Source organism: Notothenia rossii, assembly GCF_949606895.1.
Source record: "Notothenia rossii genome assembly, chromosome: 7".
In the NCBI taxonomy this organism is placed as follows: domain Eukaryota; kingdom Metazoa; phylum Chordata; class Actinopteri; order Perciformes; family Nototheniidae; genus Notothenia; species Notothenia rossii.
Genome location: NC_136905.1, coordinates 77,426,264 through 77,446,411, shown reverse-complemented (window position 1 = coordinate 77,446,411; position 20,148 = coordinate 77,426,264). Strand labels below are relative to the sequence as shown.

At 39.5% G+C, this 20,148-nt stretch overlaps 1 protein-coding gene across 3 annotated transcripts in view; it reads right to left on the bottom strand.

The window, feature by feature from the left end:
- The window catches only part of atrn (attractin), a 138,449-nt gene that overhangs the window by 101,652 nt on the left and 16,649 nt on the right, over positions 1-20,148 (bottom strand). For all 3 annotated transcript variants that reach the window (XM_079692010.1, XM_079692011.1, XM_079692012.1), the window contains exons 4-10: positions 19,541-19,669; positions 13,993-14,189; positions 10,902-11,070; positions 8,296-8,386; positions 6,478-6,727; positions 5,329-5,512; positions 4,063-4,217 (exon numbers count right to left, since the gene is read on the bottom strand). In XM_079692010.1, the coding sequence (XP_079548136.1) occupies positions 4,063-4,217; positions 5,329-5,512; positions 6,478-6,727; positions 8,296-8,386; positions 10,902-11,070; positions 13,993-14,189; positions 19,541-19,669 (1,175 nt within the window). The remainder of the gene's footprint in view (positions 1-4,062; positions 4,218-5,328; positions 5,513-6,477; positions 6,728-8,295; positions 8,387-10,901; positions 11,071-13,992; positions 14,190-19,540; positions 19,670-20,148) is intronic.

Sequence of the window (20,148 nt, the reverse complement as noted above, 5' to 3'; positions counted from 1 at the left end):
GACAATATTCTGAGAATTAAATGAATGTCTGCTTTCACTGTCATCTTTTCTCCACAGCACTCTTTAATAATAACTTTACTAACTTTTAAAAAATGACAGTAAGAGAAGAATAAAGAGCTTTTTGAACATCAAAGCATGGAAACATGTCAGAGTAAAGGCCCAACATCCAAATATGAACCTGAAAGTAACAGACCAGGGCCCTATAACCTTAGGTACAGTACATGCCTTGCACCATATGTACTTATCTTGGACACGCACTTGCAGTAACATTATATATATATATATATTTATAAACATATTTGTATATGTTAACAGTTTAAGCTCCAAATGATGTTGTTGTTATTTTAAATGTATACAGTAACTTACATATGTTGTACTCCCTTTTCTTATTATTATCTCTGTGTCTACTCTAACCTACCCTATACTGTTTTCCTTATCCAGGGTATATGCAGGAATCCTGAAGTCAGATGTAAAACCTTTTAAGACCTTCTTTAAGACCCTTTCCACACATTTTAAGACCTCATCGCCACTTGAAGTTTTAACCGGTTACCTTGGCGACACACTTCACCTCACAGTTAATATATACAGTATGGATTGTCCTTCCTCCTTATCTTCCAACCATTTGGACGCAGACTTGCATTTCTCCATAACGATGTTGTTTAACAACCGGCGTAAACGGACCTTCGCGCGCTATCAAGCAGTGAGCGTGAGATGTCCTGTTCAGATGATGTCAAATCCAACGGGATGCCATAAATAAACTACACAGAATCACACTACACACCTACGCAATAGATTACATTCAGGCAGACTGTAGAACACAACCTCTTTGGACAATTGATATACTTATTGGAAACAAGCTACAAAATGTAATACCATGGAAAATGCCCTTTAATACTTTTTAATAGCTTTAATTTTTGCTAAATTAATTGATCAACTTTTAATACTTTTTAAGACCCCGCGGACACCCTAGCCTTGACACCTGTATTTCCCTGCGGAGATCAATAAAGGTTTTTATGTCATATCTTATCTATGGGCTCCAAAAAGGGACATTTGTCGGGATATTTCATCCAACATGCAATTCTCATGAACAAACTAAATCTCATTGCACAGTAAGGGGAGGGGGTGTTTGGGCCTATGAGTTGTAATTTGTTTGTCTGTCGATAACTTTGGTGATGACACAGAAAAGCAGAACGCCCAGGAGGCCGTTTCCCGGCCTGTAGGACTTCTCCTTCCGCTCCAGACAGACTGAACCTCCCATCAATGAGCAGCTTATGACAGCGCTGCGGAGGGACGCAGACTCAATTTAGAACAATGTTTGCGAGCGCCTGACAAAATTAGGATGCGGTTATGGTTTCTGACAAAGCTGTGCTAACTTCTATAAGGACACACCAGAGAGCTTTTAAATGGGATTAGAATTAGAATGCAAACAAAGCGTGCTGCAATCTCCTCTTTTGATCGTTGGAGACAGAAAACACATTTTCTGACCCACACTCTGCTTCACACTGATTCTCTCTCTCTCTCTCTCTCTCTCTCTCTCTCTCTCTCTCTCTCTTCTCTCTCTCTCTCTCTCTCTCTCTCTCTCTCTCTCTCTCTCTCTCTCTCTCTCTCTCTCTCTCTCTCTCTCTCTCTCTCTCTCTCTCTCTCTCTCTCTCTCTCTCTCTCTCACTCTCTCTCCTCTCTCTCTCTCTCTCTCTCTCTCTCTCTCTGCGTTAAACAAACTGAGGTTAAGCATGTTGATTAAGGGCACCTTAGCAGTACGGAGTGGTGAGCAAAAGAATAAACATCAGAGGTCCCCATAGCAACCAGTGTTAAACCCAGACTGATTAGTTTAGAGTTTCCTTTATTAAGCTCTGATCACTTCATTTATTTATTAGTTCATTCACAGAGAGATCCTCGGGGGGGCGAGTGTGAACTGCAGCTCAGGTTAATGTCACAAAATCTGATGCACTTCTTCCCCTCTGGACTTGACGTGACTTTCCGGTACTAATGTGAAGAAAACACAGACTTCAGGATGTATTAAATGCTAAGTAAACTTCTCCCAGCAGAAAGCGTTTTCAGCAGGAGAGGTAGAAGATTTGAAGATTTTTTTTCTCTCAGAAAATCAGAAAGACGACAACTTTGTTATTTCCCCTTTAATTTGTCTTTGAATCATTTTTATATACATTGTATTCTTACATTTTTTTTATATTTTCTTGTATTTATTCCTTGTGTCTTATGCATGTCTGACTTTACTGAGTGGACTAACTATTGTGAACTGTTGCACTCCTTATTTTTATATTAATTTAGTTATATTTTTCTAGGATTTATCGAGCTTATTCCAGCTCTTATATTTTATTATTATTAATAATATTATTAATTATTATTATTTGGACATCTCTTCCAAAAGCATAGGTATTATCCGAGCAGTCATCCATCGTATTATTGCTCTTCATAGCTTGTATGTTTTCATTTCAATGTGTTTTACATATGACACACGGCAGCTGTGACTCAGTCTACATATTGAAGTGGCTGAAATGAACCGTAAACTGCTCCTAATGGCTGTTCATTATGTGTGTGAATGTTTATCACTCATGATTAACAGACGAATGGTAGCATCTGCCTCCAGTGTATGAAAGTGTGTGTGAATGGGTGATTGCTGGCATGTGTTGTTAAGCAGTTTGAGTGGTCGCTAAGGCTAGAAAAATGTTATATAAATGCAGCCATTCATTCTTTGTGTGTAGCTTTTTATCCCCTGTATCATCTTCGATTTTTACAAAACACACATCGCACATTGAGTCCAGACTCTAACGAGGTTTGCTATATGCCACAAGGCGACCATTTATAAGAACTAAAGGAGCTAATCCAGACCACCAAAAATGTGAACAGGGTTGACAATATCAGTTTGACCATCTTGCTTCTCTTACCGAGGTGACACAACAAGTTGGTAACAAATAAGACGTAGGATAGTCTGTTAACCACAGCCGGAGAGCAACAAGCAGCACTGTGACCATAAAGTCACACACAGGGGGACAAACACCAAACCACACGACTGTTCAATCTGCAAAATACAGAACTGAAACAAGGAACTTATGACGCACTTAACCTACGCCAGTATAACAACATGAACATCAAAGGGGCCGGGTGTTGGTTACCATGTTGTAATTATAGCAGGATGCGCTTACACATTCTGCACATCACTTTGTTTACATGAGATCTCGACCTCTGAGGAGTTACATCCACTTTGTGTACAGCCACTGGCAGTCAGGAGGGAACGAAACAGAAACGATTCAGATCAATAGAAAAATGACTTCATTCAGAAATCCAGTCTGAGATTAGGATTAAATATACCCCCGAAGACAGCGAGGGCTGGCAGCCATCATAACAGCATTAATATGCACATTAGTAAGCCACTGAGTAATTTTCAAGAGCACAATATTCCTCACTTCCTCCATCCAGGAAAGGCTAGTCTGGCTTAACATGCAACACCACACTGCACTGCTGTAAAATGTAAGACCACGATATTCTAATATTTAGCATGAGATGTGGCTGTGGTTTACCGCCTGTGTACATCGAGCAGTGGCATTTGACCTTCTCTTATTTCAGTCCAGCCGCTCAGTGTGCAACAACAAAACACTGCGTTCTCACGGAGCAGCTCCCAGGTGTGTGTCTGTGAGTGTTTATGAATGCAAAGCAGCTCAATGCAGAGGAAAAAAGATGATGCATGCTTAGCAGAAAAAAGCCTGAGTGGAGCTGAAAATACTGACTGGTGTGAGTGAGTGAGTGAGTGAGTGAGTGAGTGAGTGAGTGAGTGAGTGAGTGAGTGAGTGAGTGAGTGAGTGAGTGAGTGAGTGAGTGAGTGAGTGAGTGAGTGAGTGAGTGAGTGAGTGAGTGAGTGAGTGAGTGAGTGAGTGAGTGAGTGAGTGAGTGAGTGAGTGAGTGAGTGAGTGAGTGAGTGAGTGAGTGAGTGAGTGAGTGAGTGAGTGAGTGAGTGAGTGAGTGAGTGAGTGAGTGAGTGAGTGAGTGAGTGAGTGAGTGAGTGAGTGAGTGAGTGAGTGAGTGTGTGAGTGTGTGTGTGTTACTGACCCAGACTGTAGGACAGGAATTCGGAGGAGAAGCACTTGGCTCCGTGGCTCATGGATGTGTCGTTGTGTGTGTTTCCTCCAAACACCAGCATGGTCCCGCTCACCATCACCGCTGTGTGCAGGTAGCGGAAGAAGCCGCTGTCTCTCAGAATGGTCCTGCAAACACAGTGATGGTTTTTATAGTTAGATGACCTGTTTAACCTTGTTTGCCTTTCACAAGATTTAATGATCGCTTTGCATTAGTTTTAACAGCAGAATTCATTGCACAGAACAATTCATGCAAAGAATGCTCAGTACATATCCCTGATTTCATTACGTTCAATGCTTATTGCAAGGCATACAGATTCATTGCAGCAGGTGTAAGAAATCTCCCAGAGTATGTTTTCCTATTTTACAATCGTTACAAATGAATTGCATTTTATTTCAAGTGTATCGAAGAAGTGGTTATGTTGTGTAAAAAAGGGTTTATTGTATTCATATTCTGTAACAGACTTAGTAATTGTGATTTAATGTCATTTTCCAGGATTACGATCTTTTCTTTTTATAACACTTGGTGGTTGATAGAGAACACAAATCAATCAGATGCAGTGAGAGTTGTTTTGCCTTGAATGTGGGATTTAAGTGTAAAGTGCAGACAGTCTGTTTTTTGTATAGCAATACAGCCAATTAGCTAAATGAAGGCCTTTAGAAGTTATTTAAAATACTGACAATTTGTATAAAGTACACCTTATTTTCCATATTGCTGTTTGTACAACCTTTAGAAAATTAAAAGTGCAGACTGTTTTGATGAGAGATAGTTACAGTCTGAAAATGATTTTATTTTCAAATTGAACAGATGCTGATGTTTTAAATTTTACATTGTAAGGTTATGAGCCCAGTTTTTTTTTTTATTAATGATTTTTGCATTATTATTGTTGCAAATAAGACACAATTTGACTTGAACATATTGTATAATCTCAAACATAACCTAAATAATACATCTTTGTTTCTTGCAGCAGTCATTTCTGCTGTCCGTTTGCTAAACTTCATTACAAATTGATCAATAATAGCAATTTTCTATCTTTTTAAAGAATCATTTCAGAGGCCTGAGTAGGTAGAAAGTATGCTGCATTTGAGAAGAAAAAATGAAAAGCATGAAAAAAACCACAACAGTAAACCTCAACGATTGCACACTTGAACATCATAATGCATCAGAATACACTGTACAACAATCTTGTGTACTTTACTGTGTAATCAATATAAATGTGCACCAAAAAGAGAGCCTCACCATTTCATCTTGTCCACCTCGAACTTGTACAGGTCTCCAGCCAGCCCGTACTTGTTGGCGCTGAAGGCCTTGTAGCCTCCGTGGATGTAGATGGCTCTGGAGCTGGGGTCGAACGCGCTGCTGTGGCCGTACCCCCCCTGCACCAGGGCCCCGTCCGTCGACACCATGCTCCATGTGTTCCTCACTGGAGGGTCACAGAAACAACATTTTACTGAGTCACTGAAAACTAGCTTCATTATCATTCTTAATACAATGAAATACAAATAAGCAAAGGAAGGGAAACTATAAAGTCTTTGTGCAGAATTTAGGTTGTGTACCCAGAGGGGATGTGCTGGAAGTAATTACAGCTTACTGAGTTTACACAGCGTCTTATGAGTGGAGGAGAGACAAGCCGATAACAATCTTGTATTATTGTTCATAAAATGCATTAAAAGTAAAAAAAAAAAAAGCATCAGACTGCCTGCAGATTTGACTGTTCATCATTCAAGAATTGTTCATAAAAGAGTCACTTTTTTGTGTGTGGAAATTGGACATGCACATCCCATTGTCTTACATGGACTGGCTTTTACAAGACTAGACACATCCTAATTAAGACTGGCTTTACGACTTTTGGTGTCTGAAAGAAAAACACCATCCCAGTCCAACGTCCGTCCATTTTTATCTTGGTGGTCAGTGTTGATTTCCTGTTAACATATAGCTAATCAGTGGTCTAAAATGGAGCAACTGACACAAACCTAATTTACAACAGGATAAAAAAGGTATACTGATTCTAATATAGCAATATACCTTTATTTTTATCATTTATTTTGTACAGATTGCTGATAGATCTGTTTATAACCGACTGTTTGCACTCTGGTAAGACCCTCCTAATTTCATTTCACTCTGCTTGCATTGTGTAATGACAATAAAGTAATCTAATCTAATTCTCATTTGACCATTTACAGCTCAAATGCCCCCTTGCTTAGAGATCGGTCTTACAGAAATAATGTGTCATAATGTTTAAACGCCAACCAGCAGTATGCCATCACACAGTGCACTTCTATGTGTGCAGACAGTTTTTGAGCTTTCAATGCATTTTCATGGTGTTGGGATTGGTCACAAGTAGGGAGGTATAAGGTAGTCTCTCACGCTTCATCACCTACAGCTTACCGATGTTGTACTCCTGCACCTGGTTGATGTATCCGTACAGAGGACAGTGTCCGAACAGGACCAGCATGATGGGACTGTCCTCCTCCTGGAGGGGAGGCACGATGTGGGCCGAGTGTCCTACCACGGGGTACTGATCCTTGGCCCGCGGGCTCAGCAGGACCCAGGTCTGGTTCTGGATGTGGAAAACCCACAGCTGGCTGGACACGTTTCCTGTGGAGTCGATCTTTCCTCCGTACATGTAGATCCTCCCCTGGTAGAAACAGAAAGCAGTGTAAGATCCTACAGTATATAACGGGAGGTCCTTTCTAAAACTAAATATTGTGAAATGCATTCAACCTAAAACACACATCAGAGTTAGAAAGGGGTCTTTTGTAATCCTAGGTCCAATTTGCTATAGCCACAAACACTGAACATTCTTAGTCCAATATTGTAATATTTTACCTCATAACTAACTTTGTGTTGTTTTGAAGCAGTGTTGCAATAAAAAAAAAAATGTATTCAACGGCTCAAAACACAACATTGACAAAACCAAAGCCTTGCACAGTTACGCTACTATTGTGATCAGGAACCATCCGTCTATTGAAGTATTACCATGAAACTCAAACAAAGCATAAGAAACACAAGGGATTTTCATAGAAAAGAAAATCAACCTTGGGCACCAATAACCTTCAATCCCTTTCTTATAATAACGCCAGTTTATTTGCATCATGCCCTGGACCTTGTTTCCGAAAGAGAAAAACATTCCCCACTTGAAGACCTGAAGAGTTTCTGGAGGTCAGACAGAATGACGTGTCAGGATATTAAGAGTCGGGCAATTGTCCATTCATTCTTTATTAGAAAGAACAAAGTGTAGACCTGGTTCCTATAAAAAGTGCCCCGTGATTTGGCAATATACATTTAATTAAAAGTACACGTGGGTACAAAATACTCATCCCCATGACAATATAAGAGCGAGTAATTGCAGATCCTATTGAACAAAGAAACTCATCGAAACAGAGGGGACTTGATGTTGTTGAAGCAGCAGTTCCAATTTAGTTTGGTAGCTTCAAAATCAATTTAATTAATTCTGAACGTGTATTGAGGATTATACAACAAGGAAAGGGCCCTATTTTATTACACAAGTGGAACAATTGTTAAACTAAGAATATTTTTAAGTAATAATGCGACAAACTGTATTTCTACTCAAAACGTATATCATCTCAACACAGTGTGGTTTTATGTGATCCAGGCGTGACCGAGGAGTTATAGCATGTTCTGCCTTTGATAAAGCGATCATATTGTGTTTGCTTGGAGCAGAGTTGGCATATTATCTGTGTCTGTGAGACTTCCATCACTTCGATCTGTAATGCATAGAAACTGATTTGATTTCAGATTTGTTTTGCAAGCTCACCCCGACTTCCATTCAAACACCGTGATGCAACGTGTGCATCAACAATCGCTCTGCAGCCCTGAATCCTCCACTCGCTAATTTATTATTCCATCAGCGGCTCCTAACAGTCTTTCTGGCTGTGAACAAACCGCTTCACCACTTCACTGCCGCATATCAGAACCCAGAGATTTATATATTAGTTCCAGACAGCAAACAGACTACTGAAAGCATACATACAAGGAAAAGGGGTCTATAATGTTTCTGCTAACTCCTCCATGTAATTCAGTTATCATCTGTTCTGTTTTCATCTCTTTTCAAAACCTTTTTATGTAACACTGAGATGGGCTTCAGATGCATCCAGAAAGTTTTTATCATAATAGAGCGATGTAGTCATGCTGTCTGAATGTATATCCAGGTTCACGGTAGATGTCCTTTCTCGCTCCACATACCTCATGAAGAGCCAGAGAGTGGCCGTATCGCGGCGTCACAGTGTTGACGGAGGGGTCCAGGGTCAGCCAGCGCTTGCTACTGAGGTTATACCTGCAGGAAAGAAAACAGGAAGTTGAGGAGACCATGACAGAGCAGCTTTAAGAAACTACTCAAGGAGGATTTTAATAAGTATATGAGTACAAGAATCAGAATCCAATTAACTGTTGATTTTTACTAGGGCTGTACCCGAATATCCAAATATTCGTTCGTTGGAGTCTACTATTCGGGTTTAAATTTTGTTATTCGGATATTCGTTTTTTTTCCCGAATGTATTGAAATCTCCAATATCAACGTAAGAGCTTGTGCCTCTTCGGGGGGTGCTAACACTTAACCATAAACGTTATCGTTTACTTTCTCCGTCTGTATATGTAGATATTACTTTTTCTCCATTAATCTGTCACGTTGTTTCCATAGCAACAACAACTTCCTGTCAACTGCGCTAACTCTCCTTCAAAATAAAAGCATGTCCAAATAAAATAGAAAGCCAAGCCAAATTACACTTAAGAGATATACAACTGCAACGAAAGTAACACACACAATGCAATATCCTTTTCAATTTCAAAGAACAGAAATTGGGTTATTTACATTAACAAATAACTATAAAACAACAATATTGTAGAATAACAAAAATAATGCCGTGAATAAACCGAAATACACGTGTCGAAGCGGTTCGCTGCTGATTACCTACCCCCCCCGGGAACGAATATTAGAATATTCGCTGCTGATTACTACCGAATATCCGGAGCCCGAAAAATGGTATTCGGGACAGTCCTAACTTTTACATATAAAAGTGCTTTGGAGTATTTCTTCCTAACATAAACTATTAAACGGGATACAATTAAAATACATGATTAGATATGAGAAGTGGTCGTTTCGCTTGATCAATTGAAATGTGACAAAGACAAGGTGAACCAGCCCCTGGGGAAACATTGTTTGTAATGGAAACCCATAAATCTTTGGACATAAATGATGTTGGACCCTCTTCATTCCCCCTTTTAAAGTCAGTGAGATGAATGTAGCAATTGCATAATGTGGGGCAGTCCTCTGGACATTATAATAGGTTTAACTTCCATAGAAGCTTTATTTATTTGATATCACACAAACATCTATCTTGTCAGACTTTAAGTAAAGTGTTTACGTGCCGCCAGCTGGTGACTGGAACAAGCAGCGCCCCGCTAGGAGCTACTGGGGTGGTTTGTGTGTGTGTGATGGGACACATGGAGGCGACATTCAAAACAAACAATAGTGGTTTCTAAAAAGGTTTGTGTAGATTCTGCAATAGTATATTGAATCTTGAGAGTTCATTCATGAATTTCTTCATTCATAGAATAACAAAGTGCCACAATGAAGGCTTTTCTTGATGAAATAGAAGATGTTTGGATTTTTTCCGACTGGTTTTTGATAGTCTTATGACAGATGATTCATTATATCACATGCTAAGCTTTTCCCTGAAAGTGCCTGCCTTCTTTCAAAACAGTTTCTAAAGACGGCTTCTCAGAGGTTTCTATGGAACCAACATCTGCGTCAGGTTAATTAAAAATGGTTTGAAACATAGATTATATTGCTCTGAGTATACTCATCGGCTATTCATAGGCAAACCACAGGTAGGACATTTTTAAAATTGCACACAAAATGAACCATCCAAAAAAAGAACCTTCAACAGCAATGAGCAAGTACTCTCCATTGAGACGTGTTGATGACTCCAGATTTAAATGTACCAAAAGATACATGAGAGTTGAATCAATCTTCTCATGTGTTTTACAAAATGTTGTTGGAGTTTGGCCAGTGCAACTTTATGTGTTTTGCTTATCTTTCTTATCCAAAGTGGCATACAACAAGGACTGTAGTAAATAAACAAATACAAGTTAGTTTACAATGTGGGCCACTCCAAAGTAGAACGGCTTCCATCATACGAGCGCTGTTAAACCTGCCAAACATAGTATTTATCACAAGTGAAATGCAAATCATACCGTTTGGATTTTAGACAGACTATGAAACCATTGCTCTGGAAATACTTGCGGCTTTATCAGGAACAAGATAAGCATGTACATCGAGGAGCAGAATTTTTGCATTTGTCAAATCCAACTATGTCAAGGTGACAACCCAAGTATTAGTTTGGAGTTGGCAGAATGCTTCTATAGAGTCTCACATGATAGACGTGAGGAGAAATAGAAAGTGCAGCAGCCTGCCTCTTAAAACCATAAAACCAAAATATGAGCCAGGCGGAAAATAGTGATCATCCTGGGTGGAGTTCAGGGTGAGGAGCACCAGCTGTAATTGTATGGCTTTAATAACATCCTTCACTCTTGCAGAGCCGTGCCGTGTTCTTCTCCTTGTTCAATGTTTAACAGGCAGCGCTGTCTGGAAGAATCTGGGACTTCCTGACAGCCCAGTAATACTTAAGAACTATAACAGACATAGAAGTACAAAAAAAAATTGGTTTTGCAAAAGAGAAAATGTATTTTGATATCTCGTTCCCCTACAGTCGCATAGCAACGACAGGACGAGAGCAGCAGCCAAAACGCCTGAAATCCAACTCCAGATGCTCACTGGGGAAAGTACTTACGCTTTGACCACGTGATAGTCGGAGGCGTTGAAGACGTAGCCTCCGATGACCCACATGATGCCCTGGTCCACCACGGCCTTGTGGGAGGCCTTGGCCAGCCCGGGGTCGGTGTACTCCTCCCGGGTGCAGAAGGAGGAGTTGGCTGGTACCGAGACCAAACAGTTTGGACCTGAGGAGCGAAGGAAATCGAACAGTCAGGGCTGCACGAGGAAGAAAATCATGCAGAAAGCTCACATCATACTTTTTTTTATGCCCCAGCTCTTTAATAAAACATGAGACTAAAAATACCTACAAAATAAATCAGCATTAAAACAGTTTTTGGACAAAGTTTCTGCATTAAGGAGGATTCAACTTCAGACTTGCAGCCAGACCGTGATACATTACTGTGTATATAAATATGTCTCCATATCGAATAAACACATTTATCTAAGTTTGCACGAATCACCCTTTCTATGAACTTCACTTCAGCACGTACAGTATTGTGTACAGTACTTTGGATACATTTCCGATTTCTGAAGAATTGCAACATGATGAAAACTAAGCTGCAGAAAGCAAAAAGTATATATAACGTTTTTTTTTCTTTTCTGGTAAATAAGTAGTCATGCCGTCTCCCCTAAATTCAGAAAAACAGCACCATAGTTTGTATGATAACGAAACACAAAGTTATAGCTTGTATTGTATGTGAATATATATCATATACTGCCAGAGACGTATTTTGTATGTTTGGCTTTTACTGCAGTTAAGGCGCTTTGAATGCATTGGCTCCAGTGTCCAGTATTGTTCTTAAGTAATCAAGACATTTCTACACTTGTGTTATCAAGCTTTAGGTGACACGACAAGAGAGGGTACGATCGGTTTTGTTTGGATGCTGGGGAAAAAAAACAGGATCTATTATTGATTTCTCTTCAATTATGAAGGTGAGAGGTGAAAGGAAAGGTCAGAGAGGTTACCAAACAGGTATTACGTAACATAAGAGTCCTTTATCATTAAAAATGTAGTTTTAAATACCAGGTTATCCACTATGTAGAGAAAACTAGATGCATTACAGAACCTTTGTGTTGGAGAGATTTGGTCTTCCCTGTTACGGGACAAGAACAATGAAAGCAGCATAAACCTGAATTATTCCTCAATAAAAGGAAAAGACTGGGACGCTTTTTGGTAACAATTGCCGAGTCATAAATAGAAAGACTGGCCTGGCGAAGTTTGAATTGTTTTTTGATGCAGTTTTGGGGCAGATTTGTCGATTTTGTTTATCTACAGTCCTACATGATGAAAGACACCAATAACATTCTTCATGGTATAAAACATTTACAGACGAAGTGGAGCTATCACTCCATCTCAGAGCAGAAACAGGATGTTTGAGCGCCGGGGAAATCCCCATTTGATCATTATCCGCACAATGGCCATGTGACAGGAAAGGAAGTGTTATGATTCTCAAGGACAACCAAGGTCACTGAAGCCATTCTCCTTGTTGTTTTTGTTGGGCTGAAAGCTATTCCCTAATGGCCAATATTCCGCCAGGAGCACTAAGCAAACTAAATTACCGTTGCAACTTGGTGGCATTTCCATAAATAAAACAAATGTGGCCTTTGCTTCCCTTAAAGAGGCAATTTGTCGAAGGCTACGCATCTGTGAAAGAGATTAAACGCACGGCTGGCCCGACTAAACAGGCATCTGTCTGCTTTTGCACTGCTTGGTGTCGAACACGAGTGCATCTGGGAGCCGGCAGCACAGCGTACACTAAGTGTGCTACTAGTCCGCTAACATACCATGACGGGGTAGTAAAGGCTAAAGAAAATGCAGGTCTGTTTTCGCAACTCCCTCAGCTTTAGTAATTAAATTGTGAGCATGCTGAGCCGCTGATATAACTGCAGTTAAATTAAGCTGTTGTCTCTGCACAGAGGAGCCATTTAAGAACAGATAGAGCGCCCATATGGTCTGATTCAAGAAAGGATCCACTAGTGTCAGGTCATCATCAAATACAACTTTTTTAAAAAACACTCGATAGTCATGACTCAGCCGAAAAGATGAGGAAGCTGCAAAAAGTGGCCTGTGTTCGTCGTCCATAACATACGCCTGCCCATACCATAACCCCACCACCACCATGGGCCACTCGATTCACAACATTACCCTAACCCTAACCCTAACCATCACACCAGATACTGACTGGTTTTCGGACCCCCCCAGACCCCCCCAATAAAGCAAAACTGCACGTTTCAGAGTGGCCTTTTATTTTGGCCAGCCTAAGGCACACCTCTGCAATAATCATGCTGTCTAATCAGCATCTTGATATGCCACACCTGTGAGGTGGGATGGATTATCTCGGCAAAGGAGAAGTGCTCACTATCACAGATTTTTTCAGATTTGTGAACAATATTTGAGAGAAATGGTTATTTTGTGTATGTAGAAAATGTTTTAGATCTTTGAGTTCATCTCATGAAAAATGGGAGCAAAAACAAAAGTGTTGCGTTTATATTTTTGTTCAGTGTATTTAAGTAAGAAGATTTTGGATCAATATTAATCAGTCATGTGGATTTAAGGGCGAAGTGGGTAAAGGCAAATAACAGAACTAATAAAACTGATCTAAAAACTGTTTGATATGGTTTGAAAATGACTTCACATTACCATAATGCAGCCTTTCAAGACAGGGAAAGACGAAACCTATGCAACATTACGGTGTCAGTTATTTAAGACAAAATCTAGTCTTGACAAAATAATGACTTATTGCCCAGCACTCTTTTCTTTACTACTGCAAGCAAAACATCTGCTCTGTGAAATAGTATTGAAAATAGTTAGAGGGCTTACTCCACTGTCATAAATAGATCCTGTATTATTATGATTTTGGCTGTTATGAGTGCATTTTACAGCTACATGTATGATGTCCCCCCCTCAAGAGCCAACTCACTGTTCATTCTGTACAGAGAACATAGAGGCAGTACAGTAAGAATCTTATTTGAGTCACAGAGGACGGTTTGGCATGAGTGGACCTGATGAAGCAAACCCAATGACATTGTTAAAAGCAGCGCAGTGTGTGAGACAATGAGGTCACATCTCTGGCATCCGGAGAGTTTCTGCTGCAGTGTGGGCCCACCTTGCCATCCGGTGTTGCAGTCGCACACCTTGCCCTGGCATTGACCTCTCTCGGGGAAGCCACAGTCTGCCAGGCAGTACGGGACGTCACAGGCAGCCCCCTTCCAGTTGTCTTCACAGTCACAGTACACCGCGCCCGTAGAGTTGTTCAACAGACACTCGCCGCGGCCGGAGCAGTTGTTGGGACATGAGTTCACCCTGGGAGGAGGGAGGGAAGGAAGACAGAGAGGGTGAGAATTCCTGAGTGAAATACACACTCTGAATAAAACATCAGGGACACATTTCAGCGGCTGGGTTACATCTGCTTTTGTGCAGCTGTCTGCAGGCTTAAAGCCCCCAAGTCAGCAGAAGGACTTTTTACTGGCATCTTCCTCCCTCGTCAGTCGGTCGAGCGGCTGCCTCGACACTTGTCATTCATCTCAGAGGGATCGCCTGCACTAAAAACAGCGTTGAGCTCGAGGCAGAGGTAACCGGCAGACATAAAGTCACCGCCGGCACAGGAGAGCAGATGGTAAACTCCCCCGAACTCCAGTGAAACGGCAATGCTGACGCTCTCCGTGTCTCTCAACATGACCTTTATGTTTGTGCATAATGAGCTTATCTGTTTGCACCCAAGGGACACATTTTGTGCCAAACAAATCAAACACATCAGGACATACAAACATAATTAAACTACAGCTGGAATAAGCTAAACACGCTTTTTCCACTGACAGGATATCTGTATATCTTGTTGTTTTTTGTAAATAAACATCTGTACATTTGTTAAGAGATCCTAACAGGGTTCACACACCTTCTTTCACCTCAAATTCCCTCAAGTTAAACGACCTAACACAGCATAGTTTGAGACACAGCTCAAGGTTAATTACTGTGACAAGAACAACAATAAAAAGCGGGCGAGACCTGAATGCGGAACAGTGAAGCAGACTATAAAAAGGTATATTGCCTTTTCTACCACAACACATCAAAACAAGTTAAACAAAATATCACAAGAACTTTCATTTGTATTCTTTCTAAATCAGCAAAGTCTGTTTACAAACATTTTCAAGGCTTGGTTTAGTTTACCCTTCACATTTACAAACGATCAAGAATGTCAAAGACCTGTGAGTCACATGATATAAAAAAATAACTGATGATTACCTCATGCTGATCACTTTTTGGTATCTTTTTCAGCATAAACATTATTTGCGGTATCAGCAGAGAGGGTGACTCTGTTCCTGTTTGGGTTTGACTTTCCGTAGTCCAGAAGTTAAAAATTCACAAAATCATCCACATTTTTTTTTGTTTGAAATGGATAATCACGGTTCAGATGTAGCCCGCAATTACCTTTACCTGGCCAAATTCCATACCACAAATGCAAGCAGATATTGAGTTCACATTAGACAAGGTATGATAATACTTGATTTTCAGCAGTGACTATGCCATGAACCTGCAAATTAAGGGAGAAACAAACTATGCAAAAAATAGCCAAATGTTTAAAAATGTCTCCAATTTAAAAGCAACTTCAGGTACATGTGTATTATGTACACTTAAATAACATATACAAAACATAAAATTAAATGATTTGTGTTAAAAGGAAAAGGTTTAGTATTATTATATGGAGCTATTTTGGAGTCATAAGTTTTGATCATTCAAAAAAAAATACAATTTATTTGAAAGTTCAAGTTTTTATCCTGAACTTTGAAAAATACAATGATGTATGCAAAAAAAAAAAAAAAATATTTGAAATTTTTTTTCAGGTTGAATATTATTTTCATTCAGTTCAGCAATTTCTTTTGAATAAAATATTTATTTTCAGATTTCACTTTTATACTTATTTTGATATATTTAATCCTTATTTTTTTCAGTTGCAGATTTTTCGTTTTCAGATTCAAAACAATTATTTTTTCAGTTTCAAATCTTGTTTTTTCAGGTTTCACATTGTTTTTCACCTTCAGATCGTTTTTCACTTTCAGATCTTTTTTTTTCGCATTCAGACTTTTGGCCCTGATGTTGCTTGGGGGGGCGGGGCTTAGCAAAGAGTGGTTTGGCTTCCTGAGTGACAGGCCTCCCTCTGTCATGTTGCCTTCATGGGTGTTAGGTAGCGCAAGAAATATAACTCAATACTTTCTATACACGAGTATTGTGTTCAGGATAAAAACTTGAACTTTCAAATAAAATCGTATTTTTTTGAATGATCAAAACCTATGACCCTGAAATAGCTCCATATTATTCTATATTTTCTTATTGCTAATCCATCCCAGAAAAATACCAAAACCAACAACATGTGAGTCCATCTGTCAGTGTTTGGGTAAATGGACTTTCCTCTCAGCACTAAGCACATTGGTTCCTACTGACTCAGCCAATCGTTAAAAATAGGTCACAAATACACTCTATACTTTCATTTAAAAAAAGAGCTGTGTACTTTTCTAAAATGCCTGGGCGCTACAGATTTGATCAAACACTACTCAAACAGGATTAATCCACATTGGGGCTTTAGTGAGCACTTACAGAAATAGCACCCTGTATGTTGAATAAGAATAAGCGTCCATCGTTTTTGATTTAATAGTTTGTGTACAACAATAGCAGAGGGGAAGAAGATATATAAATCAATCGTTATTAATAGAGCACTTTTCATACACAAAAGGTAACAAAAAGAGCTTCACAAAAAAATTCCAACCGGCCCCCTGAGAATGATATTAGACGACAGAACTCAATAAACACTGGACTGAATAAAACAAGCCTTAATTGAAAGCCAAACTAAAAAAGGAGGGTATTGAGCCACATGGATACTTGAACAGCACTCATTATTTTGGTTTTGGTCTTTTGATCTGTGAACCGTAAAAGAAACAAAGAATATTGCCAGACTTACCTTTAACTATGGAAATCACTGCAAACTGTGTACACGACAATGTGTTATAACAAGAGTAAACAAGTCGATGTCAAAGGTTTAGCAGTAACTCGGATGATTATCCATTCGAGTGGGACTGAAGAGGGATGTTTGTCTTCAGGAGGGGGAGGGAAATGTTTTGGAAGCGAGACAGACGGCAAAAAAAGGCCCTCGTCATTCTTTCATGTTCCTTGGAAAGCCTCGTGGTTTGATGTTTCCGTTCCTCCACCTCTCTGAGACACCAAAGACCGGAGGGGGCACCGCGCTTTCATCCGACTGTGTTTTTCAACCCAACTTCAATCCCATCGCCATGGTGACTGGACCAGTGAGCTGGGAAAAACTCAGGGGCCCATTGTGTCCTTTTCAGACGTTGGGAACGGACAAGCTTCACTTTGAATTTAGAAGACGTTTCCCTTTATGCCAGCTTGGGGAAAACAGCTTTGTTGTCTCTTTCTGACTTGAAGGTTATTTTCATCTGTCTATTTGTGTGTATACTGGTGTGTGCACAGGTATATGGTTGTTTGGCAGATTCAAGTTATAAGAATATATGAGTTTGGGTGAGTGTTTGTTGTGAATACATGGGAATTCATTGATTGTCTGTGTTCATCCCATTGCATTTTCCCTGCTCACTCATCTGTAAAAAGGGGTTTCTTGCTTTCATGAAGTAAAAACTGGATACTGAAAAGCTGATGTCAAGTACACACCTATGGGAATTGAAAGCTCAAAAGAAAAGAGGACATCATGTAGAAATGAACAACACATGTGGGGAGTGAACCTTTTTGCTGGTGTTTTGGTCATTAGTCCTAGGTTTGAAAAGATATCAGCATGAAGGGAAAAAGTGCTCTTAAAAAGGCAAAGAAATGTAATCTTGACCTTAAATGGACCTGAAGAATATATGAAATAATTAGGGCTGTCAGTCGATTCAAATATTTAATCGCATGATGTCCATAGTTAATCGCGATTAATCGCAAATGATCTGTTCTAAATGTACCTTAGACTAGAGGAATCTTTTTCAAGTTTTTAATACTCTTATCAACATATGAGTGGGAATATATGCTTTATGCAAATGTTTGTTTATTATCAAATATTCTCCTGAATATTCTCAATACAACAACCTGGAACCTCTCTCTCTCTCTCTTACACTCTCTCCCAACCCTGTGTACTTCTTTGCACTGAGCCAGCTGCTCAAACAGACAAGCCTGTTTACAGTTGTCGGCGAAATCCCGCTCCTCTGTCTTCATCTTCAGTCAAAGCAAGAGACTGAAGTTCCCACTGTGGGTCAAAATAATTACTGTGATGTGCAGTCGAAACGTTGGATGCGATCCGAATTATCTAACGCAGCCCCTCGTCCTCCACGATGTTAAGCTGTAGCCACTCATTTAGCTATCGCTGTTGAAAGCTTGTTGCTCGTAGAAGTGTCCAGGCGTCTCCTCGGCAAACTTTCAAGCGTGGTCTGCCACAAGCGAGTGGCAGGAGCGGGGCTTTCAGCATCAGCTGTGTGCTTGGCTTGAATTTTAAAGCAACTTTTTTTGTATCCATATCTCTCGCTAGAATCTGCCAACATCCAACTAACAACAAAAACAACGTAAAGCCTTTGGGCTCTGAAACTACGGGGCGGGCCGAGGACAAATACACATGCGTTAATCGCGCATTAAAATAATTAGTGGCGTTAACATTTTTTTTTGCGTTAGCGTGTTATTAAGGCGTTAACTTGACAACTCTAGAAATAATAACTATTTTTATCCCACATCATTTATAGAATATATATATTGTAATGCTCAGTCTGAATGTATATGGTTAATGTTTTCTTTTATAATACAACTTCACACATTTTTCATCTTACATTTTAGTGTCTGGTTTTCCCACTTTTTTTTATGCAACTTGAACGTTTCTGACTATTTTAAAATTAGGAACATTTGAATTGTAAATGTCAATTTAAGCACAATAAAACATTTGAGATACCTTTCCATTTTAATGTTCCAATTACATAAATCTTTCTCCCTTACATTTGAATATTAAGGATATATTATATATCCAATAAAAATGAGTCTGATGGAGTCAAAATATTTACCAGTATAATGTGTATTAGCTAATAATCTGAATCAATAAAGCAACTAGTAACTAGAGCTGCATGATAAGTGCAGTCAAGTAAGAAGTATTATACAGGGTTCCAAAATGTTGAGCAGTAGAAATAAAGTACCATAAAAAGTACTTTAAAAATGTATTTAAGTACAGTCCTTACGCAAATATACTTCATTACATTCCAGCACTGTGTTAAACTAGTTATTGGCCTATGTTTGCTTCCATGTGGTTTATCTTAGCATTGTGAAGTGATGCAAAAAAAATGCTTGTACACAGGTTCTCCTCTCAGGGCTGAGTGGTAAAGTGTTTGTCATTTAGCAGATATTTTCATCTGGTGACTGACACTATCATGGATGCATGTGTGGCCCTGAGGCCTGCAGCACCACAATCAGAGGATGAGGAGCAAATGAATATGTGGAAGCTGCCATCAGACATCTGAGATTTCAAAACCAAGAAAACATTTCATTTGACTTGGAGACGCGACCTGTAAGTGGAGAGATAAGCCTTTTGAAAGCTGCTTTGATTAAATTCTAAAAACTGATTGCACTTTGCTTTTGAAAATGAAACCAATAGGGAATTGAAATCGTTGTTCTTCTCTCACCTGTAGGAAATGTTGAAGCCGGTCAGGTTGTAGGCAGCGTCACTGAAGAAGTGCAGCAGGGCATAGCCGGACTGAGACACCACCTCAGGGACCGTCTCGTTCCCGTAACGCTCAGGCACGATTAGACCACTGCAATTACAACACAAACATGTCATTTAACAGATTAAGATTTTAATTTTCACATATACAGAACTCCTAGACTGATATGTATATAAGTGGTAAGGATCTTGTTGAAGGAGACACAACAGTCTTTGCTTGTTTGTGTGCATAAACGTATATTTAAGGGTTTAGTAACAGTTACAGTTTTTACAGTTTTCTCTACCACCGTAAAATACACATTTGAGGGATAGAAGTGAATACTTAAAGCAACTTTTTTGGATTCAATTGTAAAATAAAGAGAAAGAAGGCAGTAGATAAGCCAGTCCACCAAGTGAGTTCCTATACAAATGGCAGGATAGTGTATCATTCACCTTAAAAGGGCCATCTTAATGCATGGCACACAGAAAAATTGGAGGCGATGGTTTGCCTGCTTAAGTAATAACAATGTATGGAAGCAAAGAAATGCCAGAATTATAAACATTTTGATATCTTAATATGTAATGGATCCA